This window comes from Oncorhynchus gorbuscha, linkage group LG18 (genome assembly GCF_021184085.1).
Source record: "Oncorhynchus gorbuscha isolate QuinsamMale2020 ecotype Even-year linkage group LG18, OgorEven_v1.0, whole genome shotgun sequence".
NCBI classification, from domain to species: Eukaryota; Metazoa; Chordata; class Actinopteri; order Salmoniformes; family Salmonidae; genus Oncorhynchus; species Oncorhynchus gorbuscha.
The window spans coordinates 31,729,329-31,749,542 of NC_060190.1; the positions used below are offsets into that span (position 1 = coordinate 31,729,329).

A 20,214-nucleotide genomic window follows, 5' to 3' on the forward strand; every position below is an offset into this window, starting at 1 on the left:
TCATCCCCCTCTTATAACCTGCCAGTTACCGTGCAGCGCTGTCTGCTTAGTCATGATATATCTGCTATTATTTGGCACGTTCCTAAGTTTAGAGGTTGCCGACGCCTGACAGATCTTACAACACATGGAAAGGAATTTGAAGTATCAGCTAACCACATGTTATAGCAATTTATCAGTCAATGATGTGGCACCCACCCATTATCTAGTGTGTGTGTGTCAGTGTGTGATTTTTTTTGTCTGTGTACAGTATGAATGAAGTTAGAGGTAGTTTTTGCGAGCCAATGCTAATTAGTGTTATCACAATGACTGGACATCTATGGGTATCTCTGTACACAGACATTAAAAATGGTATCCATGAGTTCATCTGACTCTTGGGACGTAGATAAATGGCCTTATTGCCAAAATCCCAGAGTAGCCCTTCAAACATATACAGATTAAGAAAGTCCTCACATAGCTTTGTTACTAGACTAGATGTAAACAAAACAGATTACATCACAAAAATGCGTGTTCGACCTTTGTGACAAAAAACAAGACAAGGAGTAACTTTTTGAACGCATTTATATTTTAAAACCCACATTCCTTTTCAGTTAAGGCTTCAGCTTCACTACACAGGTGCATTTGTGACACATAGCAATGGAACGCTTTTACAACGAGAGAAACTATTTACAGAACTGGATCAACAGGAGGGCTGGTCAGTTGGAGCTCTATGGGGCAGCTTTGGGGTCAAAATTGTCAGGAAAAGTCCATTTGATAATTTTCTAAATGTATTGTCAAAACTCAGTCTCAGCTTCTCACACAATGCCGGTGAGTGGCATTGGTAACAGACTAGAGAGCCCGGGTCCCAAATGGCACCCTATTCCCTATATACTGCACTAATTTTGACCAGAACCCATGGGCCAAGGTCAATAACTGGAACATGGCTTTTAGAACAGGGTTTGGCTCTTCAGTTAAGCTGATTAGTGGGATGGGAGTGGGACTGTAAGCTGGCTGGGCCTGAAAAGGATCATTCAAAAATAACATTTTTACATTCATACAAAACTTCTGATCATTTCATCTCCTTAGTCTATACAACTGAATTTGGATTTCCTTCACTCAAACACAAATCTTATCAGATAACATACAATTAACCCAACAGAGAGAGAGAATGTCCCAGCTCAGCTGCCCCATAATTTGACTATCCACGACCCCCGCTCATTCCACTAGGGCATTGCCGCTTCATAGTTTGGCGTTAGGGAGATATGCGCACTCTAATTACCATTCGCCGTCTAGAACTTAAACTTAAAGCTGTGGATCAAATGCAGCCCGATATTGCTTTAAAGCTGCTTGAGTCAGGAGGTGTGTTGTTGTATAATCCTGTCACAAAGGCCTCTACTACAGAGGCCATTGTAGTTCCTCTGGGGAAACGGGCCTTTCTCCCGGGCAACATGAAGAGGCCAGAGGCAAGATGGGAGGGCGCACAATCGCTAAACCGGCCAATGGGGTCATTCCATGCACCCGGCAACAGGTGTGAGGCAGCAACTGGTGTCAGGTAATTGGGCCTCCTACACAAACCGGGAGGTTCAAAAGAAGAAAAAAAGAAGGGATGGGGGGGAATGTGAGACAGAGAAAAGAATAACCCAGCTGGGTGCTAGTCTCCTTTAATGTTGGGGGAGAGGGATATGCACTTAGCGGAGGAGTCGGTATTGTATTATACCTCCCCCCACTCAGGATTTTTGAGGGAAGAGTATCTATGTGTAAAGGCTAGAAGGACCAAACGCCCACACATTTAAAGTAGTTTGGTTAAGAAGAACACAATGGTAAACAAATTCTAAATGCAATGCCACATCACTTAAGTGCCTTTAATCAAATGATTTCACAACATCCTCCTGTCCCACGTTGTGATTAACAGTTGGGTGGGGCTCACATTCTAGGAACAGCCCAAAACCACAGCAGGACAAACTTGTCACTCCACAAACAGCTAGTCTCCTCACATGACTTCTATGGTCTGTAAGTAGTTCCAACAGCTTGATTGGTCCGCAACATCGGTTTTCATATCATTATAAAAATGTATATTATTTCCTAAAATCTTAATTTGGCCAGTGAGTGCATCATGTGTCAGGGGGAAGAGGAGTCAGGGGAGTTCATCTAGGCTGGGATTGGTATGTCACAATAGCACCATATGTTCCTCATAAAAGAGACCTTAAAATAATGCTATTTTTTATAAACCAGATCTCCAACCTCAGATATCCTCCCTTAATCAAGTCTACCTATCAGAGATGCTACACTTACGGGGAACCGAGCCATCAGAAAATACACCACATCAATAAATCAATGTGCTTTGCAATGTGAAGAATATCTCAAGATACACGTGAGTTTACAAAAACAATGACACCTTCGTAAACTTGAGTTGCAGTCCTCCTCATCCCACACAATGGTGGCTCTACTTTCCAGCCCAACGATCTTACAGTACACATTAAGTCCTGACCCCTGCTATCAAAAGTCCCACAAAGCTCTTTTTTGAACCCCTGACCCCTCTCTGCCCTGCAGTGCAAGCCTCTGATTGGCTTAAACAGTCAAACTCCATCACAAGGGGCCCATTGCCTCCGCCACACAGAAGGTGAAGTGTGTGTGTGTGTGTTGAAGAAAAAAAAAGTAAACCGAATAAATAGAAAAGCCAGCTCAAAGCATTTCACTGTGGACCTAATAGTACACTAGAGTGATTAAGCTAACTTGATCATCTTGAACGAGATACAGACGAGAAAGCTATATAGGTCTAGTCCTGTGTCCTTGAATCCAGTTCCACTGCTTTTTTGATTTGTTCCCCTCTAATGAACTGATTTAGAGCTGGGACACCTCATGGGTGTAATTCATTATCAGGTACAACAGAAAACCAGCAGGTTCTGGACATCGTAGTGTACGAGTTTGAATACCCCTGATCCATGACCTCAAATGCTTTCATATAGCCAACACGCAACCTCGTATGTATAAACATCTTAATTACAGAGTGATAAAGAGGGCATATTCACCTACGAGTCCATCTGAGGAAGATTATAATAATCATTTTAAAACACAGTGCTGCTGGACATTTGATTAGAGAGGTGGAAGCCTTTTACACCAGACGAAATGTCCAAAAAGGCAACATCCACCCCCACCAAAAAAAAAAGCAAGAAAAACTAAAAGACAAGCAAGAACCGAAAAACAAAACGATGACAACCTACACTGGTAGGGAGGGACTCATTTGAAATGGCTGGGCGGGGGGATGTAGGGGGCAGATCGGTCGTTGGTCAGGGTCCGACGCAGTTTCACTCCCCGGATCATAGTGACCATGTGACCTCCGGCCACCGAGGGCTCCTCCGCATCCTGCTCCTGGGCGGCAGGGGGCTGCTGGGGGGGCAGGCAGTGCCCGCTCTCCACCAGCTGGTTGGCAGTGCCAGAAGTATTGTGCTGTTGTTGGAGATGAGACTGCTGCTGAATCGGTTGCTGCTGCTGTTGTTGTATGAGCTGCTGTTGCTGAAGCTGCTTTTGATGTTGGAGCTTCTGTTGCTGCTGCTGCTGGAGCTGCTGTTGGTACAGTTGTTGCTGCTGCTGTAGCTGTTGTTGCTGGAAACGTTGCTGTAATTGAAACGTTTGCTGCGGTTGTTGTGTCTGGGCTGTTGGTTGCACCGGATGTGTCTGGGGCTGCTGTTGATACTGCAGGTGCTGCTGCTGGTACTGCTTTTGCTGCTGCTGGTGCAGGGCATACTGCTGCTGCTTGCTCAGCTGGTACAGCTGCTCCGAGCTACCCATGGGAACTGGCGCCTGGCCCGGGATCAGCGAGTAGTACGGTGATGTGGACGAAGAATGGTGCAACGGCATGGCGCTCAGGCTCTGGGTCGATGTGCACAGGCTGTGCTTGGTGTGGACCAGCCCGTGGTCCACCTTCCAGCTCATGCCCATCCCGCCCTCTGGTGGCCCCATGTTCTCATTGCTCCCACTGTTCCCCCCTCCTACGCCCAGGGCTTTGAGGGGCACTTGGGGGGTGCAGATGGGGATAGGCACGCCGCCGCTGATGGTGCCGCGGCGGTAGGCAGGCTTGGATGAGGGCTTGCGGCGGATGGTGGCAGTGTGCGATTGGCACAGGCCCAGCAGCTCGGGCTCAGCCAGCAAGCTGACTGTGGAGGCGGGTCGCTTGCTCTGGAACATCTTGCGGTACTGCAGGCTGAGGTCACTGTTGCGCGGGATGGTGGAGGACTTGTCAAAGTCAGGTGGGCCGTGATGCTCCTCCTCGCTCCGGCGCAGGCAGATGTAGTCGTAGTCTGGTGGGTGGAGAAGGAGGGAGAGAAGGATGAGGGAGAGATGGATAAAGGAGGGGTGAGGAGGAGGAACGAGAGTAAACCTGTGGTTACTTAGAGTGGAGGAACACACAATGCATTTATTCCCTAACTGGAAAATAACATGGAAAGAAAGCAGACGCTTTGGACTGGGGTGGAAAATCTGACCTGATGCATTCCGTTATAAACCAAGGACTTTGTTGCACAAAGCTCTTCTACACTAAAGTACGTGAGACTGCATTGAAGACCAGAAATATTCGGTGGAGTCAGACATGTAAAATGTATTAGAGAACCACAGAAACTCAATGAGGCCAGATTTGCCCCAAACATTATAACCGAATGATGTCTGCATCCCAAATTGCACACGGTTCTCTATTTAGTGATCACCTTCTGACATAGGGCTTTGAATCACTGGCCAGTTTGTGACCGGAAGTTTTAAAAAAAAAGAAAAAAAAGCTGTAACTGAAGAGGAAGAAATTAGGGGGCGGGGGGGGTGTATATATGATAAAGGGTGAGTCACCACAAAGCGATGACCTGTTACCAGGCGATGATGGTAAACACACTAACACAATTTCCAGACAGTACCACATACGCAAACACGTGCATACGCCCAATCACTCACATAAGAACTCCGCTCATCCTCTTAAGCAAAGGTTTCGTCTCTCCTTCACATGTCACACACACACCAAATGTTCTACACTAATGCTCTTCTTTCAATAGCAAAAGGTCATTTGATCTGATGACAACTCACACTAAATCTTGCCATTTCACGTGTAAGGAACAGAGAGGGACAAATCTAAATAGTAATGGACAAGAAACCTACCATAAAGAGGCAGCTCTTTACAGCTGAAAAATAATATAGAATTGCGTTGAACTTATATACAAAAAGAAAAACAACTTATTGTGAGCTTTTTCCACATTTTGTTACGTTACAGCCTCATTTGAAAATTGATTAAATAAATCTACACACAAAACCCCATAATGACAAAAAAATAAAAAATGTGTGTGCAAATGTATCAAAAATAAAAAACAGAAAAAGTACCAAGTATTCAGACCCTTTGCTATGAGACTCAAAATTGAGCTCAGGTGCATCCTGTTTCCATTCACCATCCTTGCAAGGACCTATGTAAGGTCCAACAGTTGACAGTGCATGTCAGAGAAAAAAAACAAGCCATGAGGTTGAATGAATTCTCCGTAGAGCTTCGAGACAGGATTGTGTCGAAGCACACACCTGGGGAAGGGTACTAAAAGAAATGTCTGCAGCATTGAAGGTCTTCTATACTCCTCAGTAGAAGGCACATGACAGCCGGCTTGGTGTTAGCCAAAAGGCACTAACCTGGCACCATCCCTACAGTGAAGCACAGTGGTGGCATCATCATGCTGTGGGGATGTTTTTCAGCGGCAAGGACTGGGAGACTAGTCAGGATCGAGGAAAAGATGAATGGAGCAAAGTACAGAGAGATCCTTGATAAAAACCTGCTCCAGCGTGCTCAGGACATCAAACTAGGGCGAAGGTTCACCTTCCAACAGGGCAACAACCCTGAGCACACATCCAAGACAACGCAGGAGTGGCTTCGGGACAAGACTCTCAATGTCCTTGTGTGGCCCAGCCAGAACCCGGAATTGAACCCGATCTAACATCTCTGGATTGACCTGAAAATGGCTGTGCAGCAACCCTCCCCATCCAATCTGACAGAGCTTCAGGGGATCTGCAGAGAAGAATGGGAGAAACTCCCCAAATTCAGGTGTGTCAACCTTGAAGCGTCATACCGAAGAAGACTCGAGGATGTAATCGCTGCCAAAAGGTGCTTCAACAAAGTACTGAGTAAAAAACATTTCTAAAAACCTGTTTTTGTTTTGTCATTGTGGGGTAGTGTGTGTAGATTGATGAGCAAAATACATTTAAATTTAATCTATAACGTAACAAAAAGTAAAAAGTCAAGGGATCTGAATTACGTTCTGAATGCACTGTTGGTGCCGTTACAATATGTATTACTATTCTCAAAATTCTATATCTATTGCGATTTAATACTGCACTGTTATGTTCCAAAGATATTGCACACTGTCTGCTGCAGAGAGACAAGAGAGAGCATGAGACAATTCGTTTTGATCAGTCATGAAAATAGAAGGGCTGAAAGCACAGTGGCTCACTATTTAAAAATAATACTGAGGCCAAGCTACAGGATGAAAAATACCAGTTTTGGTGCAGGTCTAGCCGACTAGCGCTAGCTAACGCTACCTAGCAAACAAATATAGAACATGTAATATCATCCAAAAATAATATTGCGATATATAACTATCAATATTTTCTCCCATCACTAGGTAGCACTGCAGACAAAAGCGCATAATACTACCAGAGGCTACTTGCACAGGCTGATGCTGTAATAATGCTGTTGAAACAGGCACATTGATTAGACAACAGTGAAGACACGTTTCTGTTTTGGTTGTGAAATGACAGTCTTGCATGCGACAGACTGCAAAACAATCACAGACACATGTGCAGACAGACACACAGATAAGGCAGGTAGGCAAACAGATCGAAGAGTACAAATAGAGACTTCAATCATGACACGTACACAGACAGACAAACAATACGACACAAATGCATTATAAGATCCCAGACAGAAACCGACTGAAAAACAGATCTGGCTGAGCCAGAGAGAGAGAGACAGACAGACATACAATACCAGTCAAAAGTTTGGACACACCTAATCATTCAAGGGTTTTTACTTTGTAGAATAAAGACATCAAAACTATAAAATTACACATATGGAATCATGTAGTAATCCAAAAAGTGTTAAACAAATCAACATCTATTTGAGGAATTCCCTTAACCGGCTTTATGAGGAATGCTTTTCCAGTAGTCTTGAAGAAGTTCCCACATATGCTGAGCACTTGTTGACTGCTTTTCCATCACTCTGCAGTCCAACTCATCCCAAACCATCTCAATTGGGTTGAGATCGGGTGATTGTGGAGGCCAAGTCATCTGATGCAGCACTCCATCCTTCTTGGTAAAATAGCCCTTACACAGCCTGGAGGTGTGTTTTGGGTAACTGTCCTGTAGAAAAACAAATGATAGTGGGACTAAGCACAAACCAGGTAGGATGGCGTATCGCTGCAGAATTCTGTGGTGGCCATGCTGGTTAAGTGTGCCTTGAATTCTAAATAAATCACAGACAGTAGCTGTGTTCGAATACCCATACTAACATACTGTATACTACATACTATTAGTTCATTTAGTATACTGTAAACGATGTCCTTTCAGTTGAGCATACTCTACGGGAAGTTGATTATGTTGCAATGCAACCTCTTGCAAGCACAACAAATTACTAGCTAAACATTTTTTGTGTTTGTAAATACAATCTGGAGTGCCAGAGTGTGCTCTGGGAGTTCTTAAATTGAGCATTGTCAGATTGTCTATTTGTAAATTCTGAACGTTTCCCCCCTCAGAGCGCACACTGGCCGAGGTGTAGGGTTGATCCGAGAGTTCTGACCATCACAACGGAAATGCAGTCAAGCACACACGCTAACTGGCTAGCTACTTCCAGACACAAATGAGAAAACACCTCACTGACCATTTTACTCGCCATAGCAGAGCTGATTAGGCTGTTTTCATGACACCGGCCAAATTAAAAACAGGCGTTGAGCGTTCATAAATTCCTCAGTTATTCTGCGCTCTGGCACTCAGACGAGAGTGCTTTGAAATCCTCCGATATAGCCAGAGCGAATTTATGTCCGTTGAGAACGCACAACAACTATACCACTTAGATATGAATGACGTGAATAATCAAGTCAATAAACATTGGGTAGTTAGATAGTGTATCGTTAATATACTGCCAAGTTCAATGTATTAGTAGCCAACTAACGAGGTAGCTAGCTAACATACCGGTAGTACCTATGTTGTAATGATATTCTATGCGGTTCATAAGGATAGCGTAGCCAACACATTGTCAGCCAACATAACGTGCAGCGTAAATCATTTGAAAAGTCATTACAATGCTCAACATGTTCTCAAAAGTTGTCATATTTAACTCTTGGAGCTAGGGGGTAGAACTTTCACTTTTTTCAACTTCCTGCTACTCATGCCAAGAATATAAGATATGCATATTATTCATGGATTTGAATAGAAAACACTGAAGTTTCTAAAACTGTTTGAATCATGTCTATGACTATAACAGAACTTATGAAGCAGGCAAAACCACGAGGACAAACTGTTCAGATTTGTTTTCCCCCTGTCTCTGTTCCCGGAGTTGTCATTGCCCAGGGATATTTCTTAGGAACCTGTTTTCAGTTCCTACCGCTTCTACTGGATGTCACCAGTCTTTGAGGTTATTTCTTTGTGCAATGAAGAAGTAGGCCAACTAGGAACTGGGTACACTGTTGAGAGTTGCGCAAGATGTAAAAAGTATCGCTGGTTTGTTCATTCCTGTATTTGTATGTTCTCTCTAATTCTCTCTTGGAGGAACTGAGCCCTAGGACCATGCCTCATGATGACTCCTTGCTGTCCCCAGTCCACCTGGCCATGCTACTGCTCCAGTTTCAACTGTTCTGCCTGTGATTATTATTATTATTTGACCATCCTGGTCATCTATGAACATTTGAACATCTTGGCCATGTTCTGTTATAATCTCCACCCGGCACAGCCACCCCACATAGCCTGGTTCCTCTCTAAGTTTCGGCCTTTCTAGGGAGTTTTTCCTAGCCATCGTGCTTCTACACCGGCATTGCTTGCTGTTTGGGGTTTTAGGCTGGGTTTCTGTACAGCACGTTGAGATATCATCTGATGTACGAAGGGCTATATAAATACATTTGAACACAGAAAGACCCGTCTACAATTTGATCGATAATTAACGTTTAAAAATACCCAATGTTGTATTACAAAAGTAGTTTGAAATATTTTGGCAAAGTTTATAGGCAACTTTTGAAATATTTCGTAGTGACGTTATGTTTTTTGTAAGCTGTTTTTTCTGGATCAAACGCGCTTTATAAATGGACATTTTGGATATATATGGACGGAATTAATCTAACAAAAGGAACAATTGTGATGTTTATGGGACATATTGGAGTGCCAACAGAAGAAGGCATTGGTAATGCATGTTTTATATTTTATTTCACTGTTTTGTGTAGCGCCTGCAGGGTTGAAATATGCTAACCCCTTTGTTTACTGCTGGTGCAGATGGTGCAGGCTATCAGATAATAGCTTCTTATGCTTTCGCGGGAAAAGCATTTTAAAAATCTGACATGTTGGCTGGATTCACAACGAGTGTAGCTTGAATTGAGTATCTTACATGTGTGATTTAATGAAAGTTTGAATTTTATAGTATTTTATTTGAATCTGGCACTCTGCATTTTCCCTGGCAATTGGCCAGTTGAGACATTTGCGTCCCGCCTATCCCTAACGGATACAATTAATTTGTATCCGCTCTTGGACTTCGGCTGCATATTTTCTGCAAATCTGAAAATGTTGTGAAGCCACGCCCATTTCCCAAAGAATTGCATTATGGGCCCTAAAAGTAATACAATAGAATCCACTGCGTGCATACTTCGTATTTTGGTGAATGTAGTACGACATCTGGGAACTTTTGGCATATTAACTTTATCCTGTTAGTATGGGTATTCGAACACAGCCAGTGTCACCACCACCTCCTCCATCCTCCAAGCTTCAACGGTGGGAATCTGTTCACAGACTCTGCTTCTCACAAAGATACAGCAGTTAGAACCAAAAATCTAATTTGGTTAATCAGACGAAAGATTTCCACGTCCATTGCTCGTGTTTCTTGGACCAAGCAAGTCCCTTCTTCATATTGGTGTCCTTTAGTAGTGGTTTCTTTGCAGTAATTCGACCATGAAGTCTTGATTTACGCAGTCCCCTCTGAACAGTTGATGTTGAGATGTGTTACTTGAAATGAAGCATTTATTTGGGCTCCAATTTCTGAGGTGCAGTTAACTCTAAACCTCTGGGTCTTCCTTTCCTGTGGCGGTCCTCATGAGAGCCAGTTATCATAGCGCTTGATGGTTTTTGCGACTGCACATGAAGACATTTTTTGAAATGTCCCGCATTGACTGACCTTCATGTCCTAAAGTAATGATGGACTATCGTCTCTCTTTGCTTACTTGAGCTTTTCTTGCCAAATAAGGCTACCTTCTGTGTACCACCCCTACCTTGTCACAACACAACTGATTGGCTCAAATGCATTAAGGAAAGAAATTCCCAAATTAAGGTACACCTGTTAATTGAAATGCATTCCAGGTGAGACTGTGCAAAGCTGTCATCAAGACAAAGGGTGGCTACTTTGAAGAATCTCAAATAAAATACATTTAGACTTAACACTTTTTTGCTTACTACATGATTTCATACGTGTTATTTAATAGTTTTGATGTCATAAATATTATTCTACAATGTAGAACATAGTAAAAATAAAGAAAAACCCTTGAATGAGTAGGTGTGTACAAACTTTTGACTGGTACTGTACACAGGCAGACAAGCAGACAGAGGGACATGCAGACAGAGAACCCACCATTCCCGTGTGACCACAGGGGGATAAGTAGTGTCTTGTCAAAAGTAGCGCACTAGGTAGACCATAGGGTGCCAGGGGTTTGGTGGTGATGGTGAGCAGTGGTCACTACTAACCGTGGGAGGGGATGGTGTCCTCGGAGCAGGAGGGCGTGGTGGTCTGCGTGCTGTAGCCGCTGGAGCAGTGGAGGGAGTCGTGGCTGGTGCGGGGGGCCTCCGAGTTGAGCCCTCCGCCGAGGGCCAGGGCCAGCTGCTCCCGGGCACTCTGGGGCTATGAGAGGGAGGAAGATCATTGTTTAGAAGAAAAAAAGGGAATGTGTACAATGGAAGAGAATCCCTCCTCAACCTCAAGTGTTCAGCTGACGGTGGCAGCAGAGGCCAAGAATTACACCCTAGTAAATACTGGTACATGCAATCATGCATGGGGCTGGGCTGCCCAACCCTCTTCCTGGAGATCTACCATTCTGTGGGTTTTCAGTCAAACCCTAATTTAACACACCTGATTCTACTAATTAGACTCTCAACAAGACTGAATCAGATATGCTAAATTAGGGTTGGACTGAAAACCTACAGGACAGTAGATCTCCAGGAAGAGGGTTGGGCAGCCCTGACTTAAGCTCTCACCTGTGTTTTTTTGAAAAACAAAATTAACAAAGGTAATAACTGTTACTGACAACACTTACATGCTTGTTAGACGACAATTAGTTACAGCTATTATTTACCCTGGAATAATGCCAGGTGTTGCCATCACTTCCGTGTGGAAATATGTTTTAAGTTATCCTACAATCAATTAAGTATAAATGGATTACCAAAAGTCAGGTTGGTTTGTCAATGATACACAAATGGAGGAAAGCACTGCACCGGTGCTTATTTGCTTTAATCATTGACCACATATCAAAGTACAAACTGATAAACATTCTATGGAGGTACGAGTGTGTGTCTCAGCTTGTGTGTGTGCAATTCTCTGTGTGGGTGTGTGAGCGTGTGCATGTGTCAGCTTGTGTGTGTGTGTGTGCGAGTCTCTCTCTGTGTGTGTGTGTTTGCTACCTTTCCGGATGTGGACAAGGCGCGGGCCCTCTCTCCGTGCTGTGTGTAGGAGTTGTGAGGAGGCGGCATGGCCGTGCCGTTCTCTGTGCCCGACCCGGTATGTCCCGACCACGACCCGCTCACCTCCTGAAATGAACACCAACAACATCAGATTGTGCCACTGCCAACTCAATGTACCAATAGTAGAGGTTGACCGATTAGCATTTTTCAACAGCAATACCGATTATTGGAGGACCAAAAAAGCCAATACCGATTAAATCAGTCGATTTTTTTTGTTGTTGTTGTAATAATGACAATTACAACAATACTGAATTAACACTTATTTTAACTTAAATATAATACATCAATAAAATCAATTTAGCCTCAAATAAATAATGAAACTGGTTCAATTTAGTTTAAATAATGCAAAAACAAAAGTGTTGGAGAAGAAAGTAAAAGTGCAATATGTGCTATGTAAGAAAGCTTACGTTTAAGTTCCTTGCTCAGAACATGAGAAAATATGAAAGCTGGTGGTTCCTTTTAACAGGAGTCTTCAATATTCCCAGGTAAGAAGTTTTAGGTTGTTGTTATAGGACTATTTCTCTCTATACAATTTGTATTACATTAACCTTTGAATGCTCTTATAGGTACTTTAGTATTGCCAGTGTAACAGTATACCTTCCGTCCCTCTCCTCGCTCCTACCTGGGCTCGAACCAGGAACACGTCGACAACAGCCACCCTCGAAGCAGCGTTACCCATGCAGAGCAAGGGGAACAACCACTCCAAGTCTCAGTGAGTGACGTTTGAAACTCTATTAGCGCGCACCCCTCTAACTAGCTAGCCATTTCACATCGGTTACACCGATGTGAAACATCGGTTACACGCAATGCTTGAAGCACAGCAACGAGCTGCTGGCAAAACGCACGAAAGTGCTGTTTGAATGAATGCTTACGAGCCTGCTGCTGCCTACCACCGCTCAGTCAGACTGCTCTAACAAATCATAGACTTAATTATAACATAACACAGAAATACGAGCCTTAGGTCATTAATATAGTCGAATCTGGAAACCATTATCTCGAAAAGACGTTTATTCTTTCAGTGAAATACGGAACCATTCTGTATTTTATCTAACGGGTGGCATCCATAAGTCTAAATAATTCCTTTTACATAATTACGTAAAATTCTGTCAAATTAGGCACCTGGCAACCTTGTGCACTGCGCCCGGCCTGCCACAGGAGTCGCTGGTGCGCGATGAGACAAGGATATCCCTACCGGCCAAACCCTCCCTAACCCGGCCGACGCTAGGCCAATTGTGCGTCACCCCACGGACCTCCCGGTTGCGGCCGGTTATGACAGAGCCACCCTGGAGGCAATCCAGAGATGTTTGATCTGGTCCGGGCTTTGGCTGGGCCACACAAGGACATTTAGAGACTTGTCCTGAAGCCACTCCTGCGTTGTCTTGGCTGTGTGCTTAGGGCCGTTGTTCTGTTGGAAGGTGAACCTTCGCCCCAATCTGAGGTCCTGACCGCTCTGGAACAAGTTTTCATCAAGGATCGCTGTACTTTGCTCAGTTCATCTTTCCCTCGATCCTGACTAGTCCCCCAGTCCCTGCCGCTGAAAAACATCGCCACAGCATGATGCTGCCACCACCATGCTTCACCGTAGAGATGGTGACAGGTTTCCTCCAGACATGACAGTTTGCATTTCGGCCAAACAGTTAAATCTTGGTTTCATCAGACCAGAGAATCTTGTTTAGTCCTTTGACTAAGGAGTGGCTTCCACCTGGCTACTACCATAAAGGACTGATTGGTGGAGTGCTGCAGAGATGGTTGTCCTGGAAGATTCTCCCATCACATTTACATAAGGTGCCTTATGTAAAGGTGAGAGGAACTTTGGAGCTCTGTCAGAGTGACCGTTGGGTTCTTGGTCACCTCCCTGACCAAGGCCCTTCTCCCCCGATTGCTCAGTTTTGCCGGGCAGCCAGCTCTAGGAAGAGTCTTCGTGGTTCCAAACTTCTTCCATTTAAGAATGGAGATCACTCTGTTCTTGGGGACCTTCAATGATGCAGACTTGTTTCAGTACCCTTCCCCAGATCTGTGCATCGACAATCCCGTCTCGGAGCTCTATTGACAATTTCTTTGACCTCATGGCTTGGTTTTTGCTCGGACATGCACTGTCAACTGTGGGACCTTATATAGACAGGTGTGCCTTTCCAAATCATGTCCAATCAAGTTGTAGAAACATCAAGGATGATCAATGGAAACAGGATGCACCAAAGCTCAATTTTGAGTCTCATAGCAAAAGGTTCTGAACACTTAAGTAAATAAGGTATCAGTTTTAGTTTTTTACAAAGTTGCAAAACATTCTAAAAATCTGTTTTCGCTTCGTCATTATGGGGTATTGTGTGTAGATTGATGAAGATTTTTATTCATTTCATCCATTTCAGAATAAGGCTAACATAAAAATAGGGAATAGGGAATGGGTCTGAAAACTTTCCGAATGCACTGTATGCCTACAGCTCATGCAAAAACAAAACAAGCAGTGGCCTGTTTGATGTGACCGAGAAACAAAAGTCCACATGACAATATGTATCAGAGGTTAATGTATCTGGGTAAGGCTGGGCTGTGCAGAGCAGAGGAAACAAACACAGAAGAACGGGATGTTGACATAAGGATGGGTACTGTGAAGGTCAGCGAGCCGATCACTGATAAGGACTGGAGGGAGTTAGAGAGGCACAGTAACAGAATTACACATTAGACCTCTATATTACAAAAAAAGCTATAGAAAATTACTATAATTAGCACAGCTCTATTATATGGGTTAAAGAGTTATTGAGAGCAATGGCTTTTAGGAGTTTTTGGGCCATCGGCAGGGGCTAGTTGAGTTATACACTGCTCAAAAGAATAAAGGGAACACCAAAACAACACATCCTAGATCTGAATGAATGAAATATTCTTATTAAATACTTTTTTCTTTACATAGTTGAATGTGCTGACAAAATCACACAAATTATCAATGGAAATCAAATGTATCAACCCAAGGAGGTCTGGATTTGGAGTCACACTCAAAATTAAAGTGGAAAACCACACTACAGGCTGATCCAACTTTGATGTAATGTCCTTAAAACAAGTCAAAATGAGGCTCAGTAGTGTGTGGCCTCCACGTGCCTGTATGACCTCCCTACAATGCCTGGGCATGCTCCTGATGAGGTGACGGATAGTCTCCTGAGGGATCTCCTCCCAGACCTGGACTAAAGCATCCGCCAACTCCTGGACAGTCTGTGGTGCAACGTGGATGGAGCGAGACATGATGTCCCAAATGTGCTCAATTGGATTCAGGTCTGGGGAACGGGCGGGCCAGTCCATAGCATCAATGCCTTCCTCTTGCAGCAACTGCTGACACACTCCAGCCACATGAGGTCTAGCATTGTCTTGCATTAGGAGGAACCCAGGGCCAACCGCACCAGCAAATGGTCTCACAAGGGGTCTGAGGATCTCATCTCGGTACCTAATGGCAGTCAGGCTACCTCTGGCGAGCACATGGAGGGCTGTGCGGCCCCCCAAAGAAATGCCACCCCACACCATGACTGACCCACCGCCAAACCGGTCATGCTGGAAGATGTTGCAGGCAGCAGAATGTTCTCCACGGCGTCTCCAGACTGTCACGTGTGCTCAGTGTGAACCTGCATTCATCTGTGAAGAGCACAGGGCGCCAGTGGCGAATTTGCCAATCTTGGTGTTATTTGGCAAATGCCAAACGTCCTGCACGGTGTTGGGCTCTAAGCACAACCCCCACCTGTGGACGTCGGGCCCTCATACTACCCTCATGCAGTCTGTTTCTGACTGTTTGAGCAGACACATGCACATTTGTGGCCTGCTGGAGGTCATTTTGCAGGGCTCTGGCAGTGCTCCTCCTTGCACAAAGGCTGAGGTAGCAGTCCTGCTGCTGGGTTGTTGCCCTCCTACGGCCTCCTCCACGTCTCCTGATGTACTGGCCCGTCTCCTGGTAGCGCCTCCATGTTCTGGACACTACACTGACAGCCCCACAAACCTTCTTGCCACAGCTCGCATTGATGTGCCATTCTGGATGAGCTGCACTACCTGAGCCACTTGTGTGGGTTGTAGACCCAGTCTCATGCTACCACTAGAGTGAAAGCACCGCCAGCATTCAAAAGTGACCAAAACATCAGCCAGGAAGCATAGGAACTGAGAAGTGGTCTGTGGTCCCCACCTGCAGAACCACTCCTTTATTGGGAGTGTCTTGCTAATTGCCTTTAATTTCCACCTGTTGTCTATTCCATTTGCACAACAGCATGTGAAATTTGTCAATCAGAGTTGCTTCCTAAGTGGACAGTTTGATTTCACAGAAGTGTGATTGACTTGGAGTTACTTTTTATTGTTTAAGTGTTCCCTTTATTTTTTTGAGCAGTGTATATAACTTCAAGTTGCAAATTTTACATTTCCAGTGTGAAGCAGGTCAAGTTATGGGCTGAACGTAAATTAGCGAGAGCTGTTTTTCCTCGCTCACACTTAAGACACGGGATGCTTTCATTTTACACAACAAAAACATACGTTTCACACACACCCCACCATTACAGAGACATAGGGTACTTAATAACACTAGAAAGGCAGAGAACGTCATAGTGATTCAAAACTAATAAACAATGTACTGCCATTTTCTTTAACAAATCTATAAAACAGAGTCATTGTGAGAATCTCAATATCACTAACAGAACTGGTGTTACAACCACTTTTGGGATGGCTTGTCATTTTCTGAATGGTTTTCCACCGCTGTCCCTCCGACAGTAGGGCCTGCTCCCCTCCTCCTCCAGACAGTTGAAAGTGCCACGCCCAGTTGATAATTTAGCACAAATAATAGATTCAATAAATTAAGCATAGTATGATGGGGGAGAATGGGTGAGTTGATGAGCGTGGGGAAGCGAATAATGCATGGCTATTCTATTGTATTAATCGATTCTAATTCTAATCTCAAAACAGTACCCTATATCAGTCCAAATTTTGGTTAGCCGCTGATGTTGACACCAAGTAAATGCTGAACAGCTTTTCATATTTGGGAAAGTATTCATATCGGGCATGATGCTTGTGGAACCTTACGTCGGCAAGGAGAGAAATGTCACCATTGGAAAAATAAACCTTTTCTACTCTATAGGTCGGTGTGGATGTTGAACCTCAGATGGAACAGCTGTACTCTGTGAAAGGAGAAACTCCCTGCTAGCCTGTTGCAGGGGTCTACAACATGTTTAACTTGGCTGCTATCAACGCACACGTTGTTCAAGCAGTGCATGAACAAAACAATGAGCAGGAGAGAAGATTTCATCGTGAGTCTGGCACACAGGCTACGTACGTTAGAGATATGACGTCCAAGGCAGCAGAAAGAACCCCCAATACCCGTTTCAGCTGCAAGCAACTTGTTTGTGGGAAGTGTTGCAAGCAACTGAAATTGACAAAAATGTGTGTCAACTGTTAGGACAAGGAATAACAACTAAATGAGATTCAACTGATGACATTGCTTGAAGACGGACAACATACTGTAAGCACGAGCAAGACGACAAATAATGTATCCAATAACTGACAATTGACTGCTGTCATCGACACAATTATAATGCCACTATTGCTTTTGTGCCGATTCCCACTATTCACAAGCACACTTGGCGCTTATACTGATGTTAACCCTACTAATATTTTCTTAATTTGACTGCACGTCTTGGTGGTTTGGGTATTTAAATTTGTTTTGTTGTTATAAAAAAAAGTGGTTACTGTGTTCCAACGTACATGCTTTTTGTTTCATTATACACCACAAACATTTATTTTACACTTGAAATTCTGTGTCTTTAGTGGTTTTCCATTTTTACATATAGCCTACAGTAACATAAATGAATGAAAATGTTATCCCCAAAAATGTGTATTCTAATGTCACATAAGACCTGAAAAATGAGAGTTGATTTAATATATTCTATTGGAACAACTTAGAACATTGACGTCCAAAAGACGCGTCAGTGACACAAAGGGGTTCAACGAGGTCAGGTCTTTCTAGTGTTAAAACATACACATATATGCACCAAACGACAAAACACAAACACACAAGACTACACACTTATTTCGGGGCCATACTTGGGGGGGTTTTTACGCCATGGGGGGGGGGGGGTATTACAGGGGGGTCATTAAGGCTTGAGTTTTCCCACGGTGGTGTCCGCGGCTGGCAGAACGGGCATGGGTGCAGTGGGCACCAGAGTGGATGGAGGAGGCCAACGGACTGGGTGAGCAGCACTACCCACGGAAGGGGGACGGGAAGGGATAGAGAGAATGATTTGTGTTTGAAGAAACGGGAGTGTAGAGAGTACTGTCTAACATGAGTAACTCAGGAAGGGGGCCAGACAGAGCAAGGTCTTTCTTTTAAACGGTTCACTGGGGTTTTCAAATAAGTTTAAAGTTTATATTCAACAGTAGTCAAGTTAGGAAAGGGCAACAGACTGAACCTATGATGCCGTGGACCGAACATTTTAACACTTTATTTTTAAACACAAAACATACACATACAGAAGACAACATCACACAAACATCAACTACATCACACCTGCCCAGACGCACATGCTCACATCTTCCAGCGCCCGCATCACTCTCTGCCATAATATTTCAAATTACTTCCAATTGAGCCCCCTGGGCAAAAGTGCAGCAATGGGCCGATGATCGATGCATTTGGAAAAATTCAGCAGCCAAAGTAATATTGGGTCTGTCACGCTTAAGCATTGAGATGACATGGAGCACTTCAGAAGGGAGCTGTGAAAGTGTAGACAGCTGTGTGGGTTACCTGTGCTGATTCCATGGAGGGTGGGCGGAGGTGAATGCCATCCAAAGAAGAGGTGATGGAGTCCAGAGAGGGGACGTGCCTCACAGAGTTGTAGTTACTGAGAGAGCAAGAGAGCAAGCGGGGGAAAAGTGTGTGTGTTGGAGAGAGTGCAAATTAATGAAAAAGAGCAGGAAAGAAAGAGAAAGAAAAAAGAGGGAGAGACAACCAGACATGAAAAACCTGCGCCATTTCTTCTGAAATTGAGCCAAACGACAGTGGGTGAGGCAAACGTCTGATCATTTGAATCTGTTTTGGTGCACTATGTCCTGCCCTATTCAAGCTCAGACATAACATAGCCTAGAACACAAAATACACAAAGAAAATCACAGCAGACATAAGTCACTTAGCCAACTCAACTGGGGGTGTGCCCCAAGCCACTAAAACTATCTTGAACGGGTACTATAGTAAGGCAACATCCCAAATGGCACCCTATTCCCTATATCAGGGCTCTCCAACCCTGTTGCTGGAGAGCTACCGTCCTGTAGGTTTCGGTTCCATCCCTCTAGCACACTCAATTCTAATAATTAGCTAATTGATTAGCTGAATCAGGTTAGTTACATTTGAGGTTGGATCGAAATCTGAAAGGACAGTAGCTTTCCATGAACAGGTTTTGAGAGACCTGCCCTATATAGTGTATTACTTTTGCCCACTGGTCAAAAGTAGTGCACTATGTAGGAAATAGGGTGCCACCTGGGACACTAAATGTGTGAATGCACTCATGGATGTTGGTGTCCATGCTAATCGTTAAAAGAGAAAGCATGTCCTCTTTCATGGTCTGAATGCATAAATGCTCTGCTACATCAACACCACAGGTTTTGACCGGCAGTAGTAGGTGCTTAAGTGGAAACTGAGCTTGGTCCAGAGAACACACTGTACTGGAAATGACCGTTCTATATGACTGTACCATACGGCTCGCTCGCTACTGTTGCTCGGTGGCAAATGTTTAAACCGTTGTTTGGTGTACATTATAGAAGTCGTGTCACCTTCGGCCCAGCAAATAATGTAATGAATGTCATAAGCTACATCAATTACAATAGAGCACATATCAACACATTCAAATACACCGATAGACAGTTGTGTGCTTTTAGAGGGGGGTTCGGCTATGGTGCACTTGGGGATTTGATCCGTTTTGGCTGTGGCCTGGACAACCAGTAGACTCAACACACACACAACAAACACACATAGGCAATGGGATACTGACGCTTATTCCCGTCGCACATATTCCCCTCACACATACAGTGAGATGCAGCTAAGAACGTGTGTGCATGTGTGCCTTTGCGAGAGTGCACGTGTTCTGTGCATGCCTGTACATGCTCTGTGTGTGTGTGTGCCAGGATGGTAAAAGAGACAAGACACCACGCATGTTTTTCTTCAGTTCCCTTGGCTCAACTTCCCGTGTCAACATTTTACTTTACTCAGTCGTCTGCGCTCTTCATCACCCCTCCCTCTCCAAGGCTGCATCCCAAATGGCACCCCATTGAACCCCGTTACGAGAGCACACTTCCTAAGCTGGCTCC

The 20,214-nt window shown here is 44.2% G+C and overlaps 1 protein-coding gene across 1 annotated transcript in view; it reads right to left on the minus strand.

Annotated features, from left to right (window-relative positions):
* Positions 1-540: 540 nt before the first annotated feature.
* The window catches only part of LOC124002643 (protein MTSS 1-like), a 118,818-nt gene continuing 99,144 nt past the window's right edge, over positions 541-20,214 (minus strand). The window contains exons 10-13 of the mRNA XM_046310228.1: positions 18,659-18,755; positions 11,851-11,976; positions 10,921-11,074; positions 541-4,274 (exon numbers count right to left, since the gene is read on the minus strand). Coding sequence (XP_046166184.1) covers positions 3,214-4,274; positions 10,921-11,074; positions 11,851-11,976; positions 18,659-18,755 — 1,438 coding nt within the window. The 3' untranslated portion in view covers positions 541-3,213. The remainder of the gene's footprint in view (positions 4,275-10,920; positions 11,075-11,850; positions 11,977-18,658; positions 18,756-20,214) is intronic.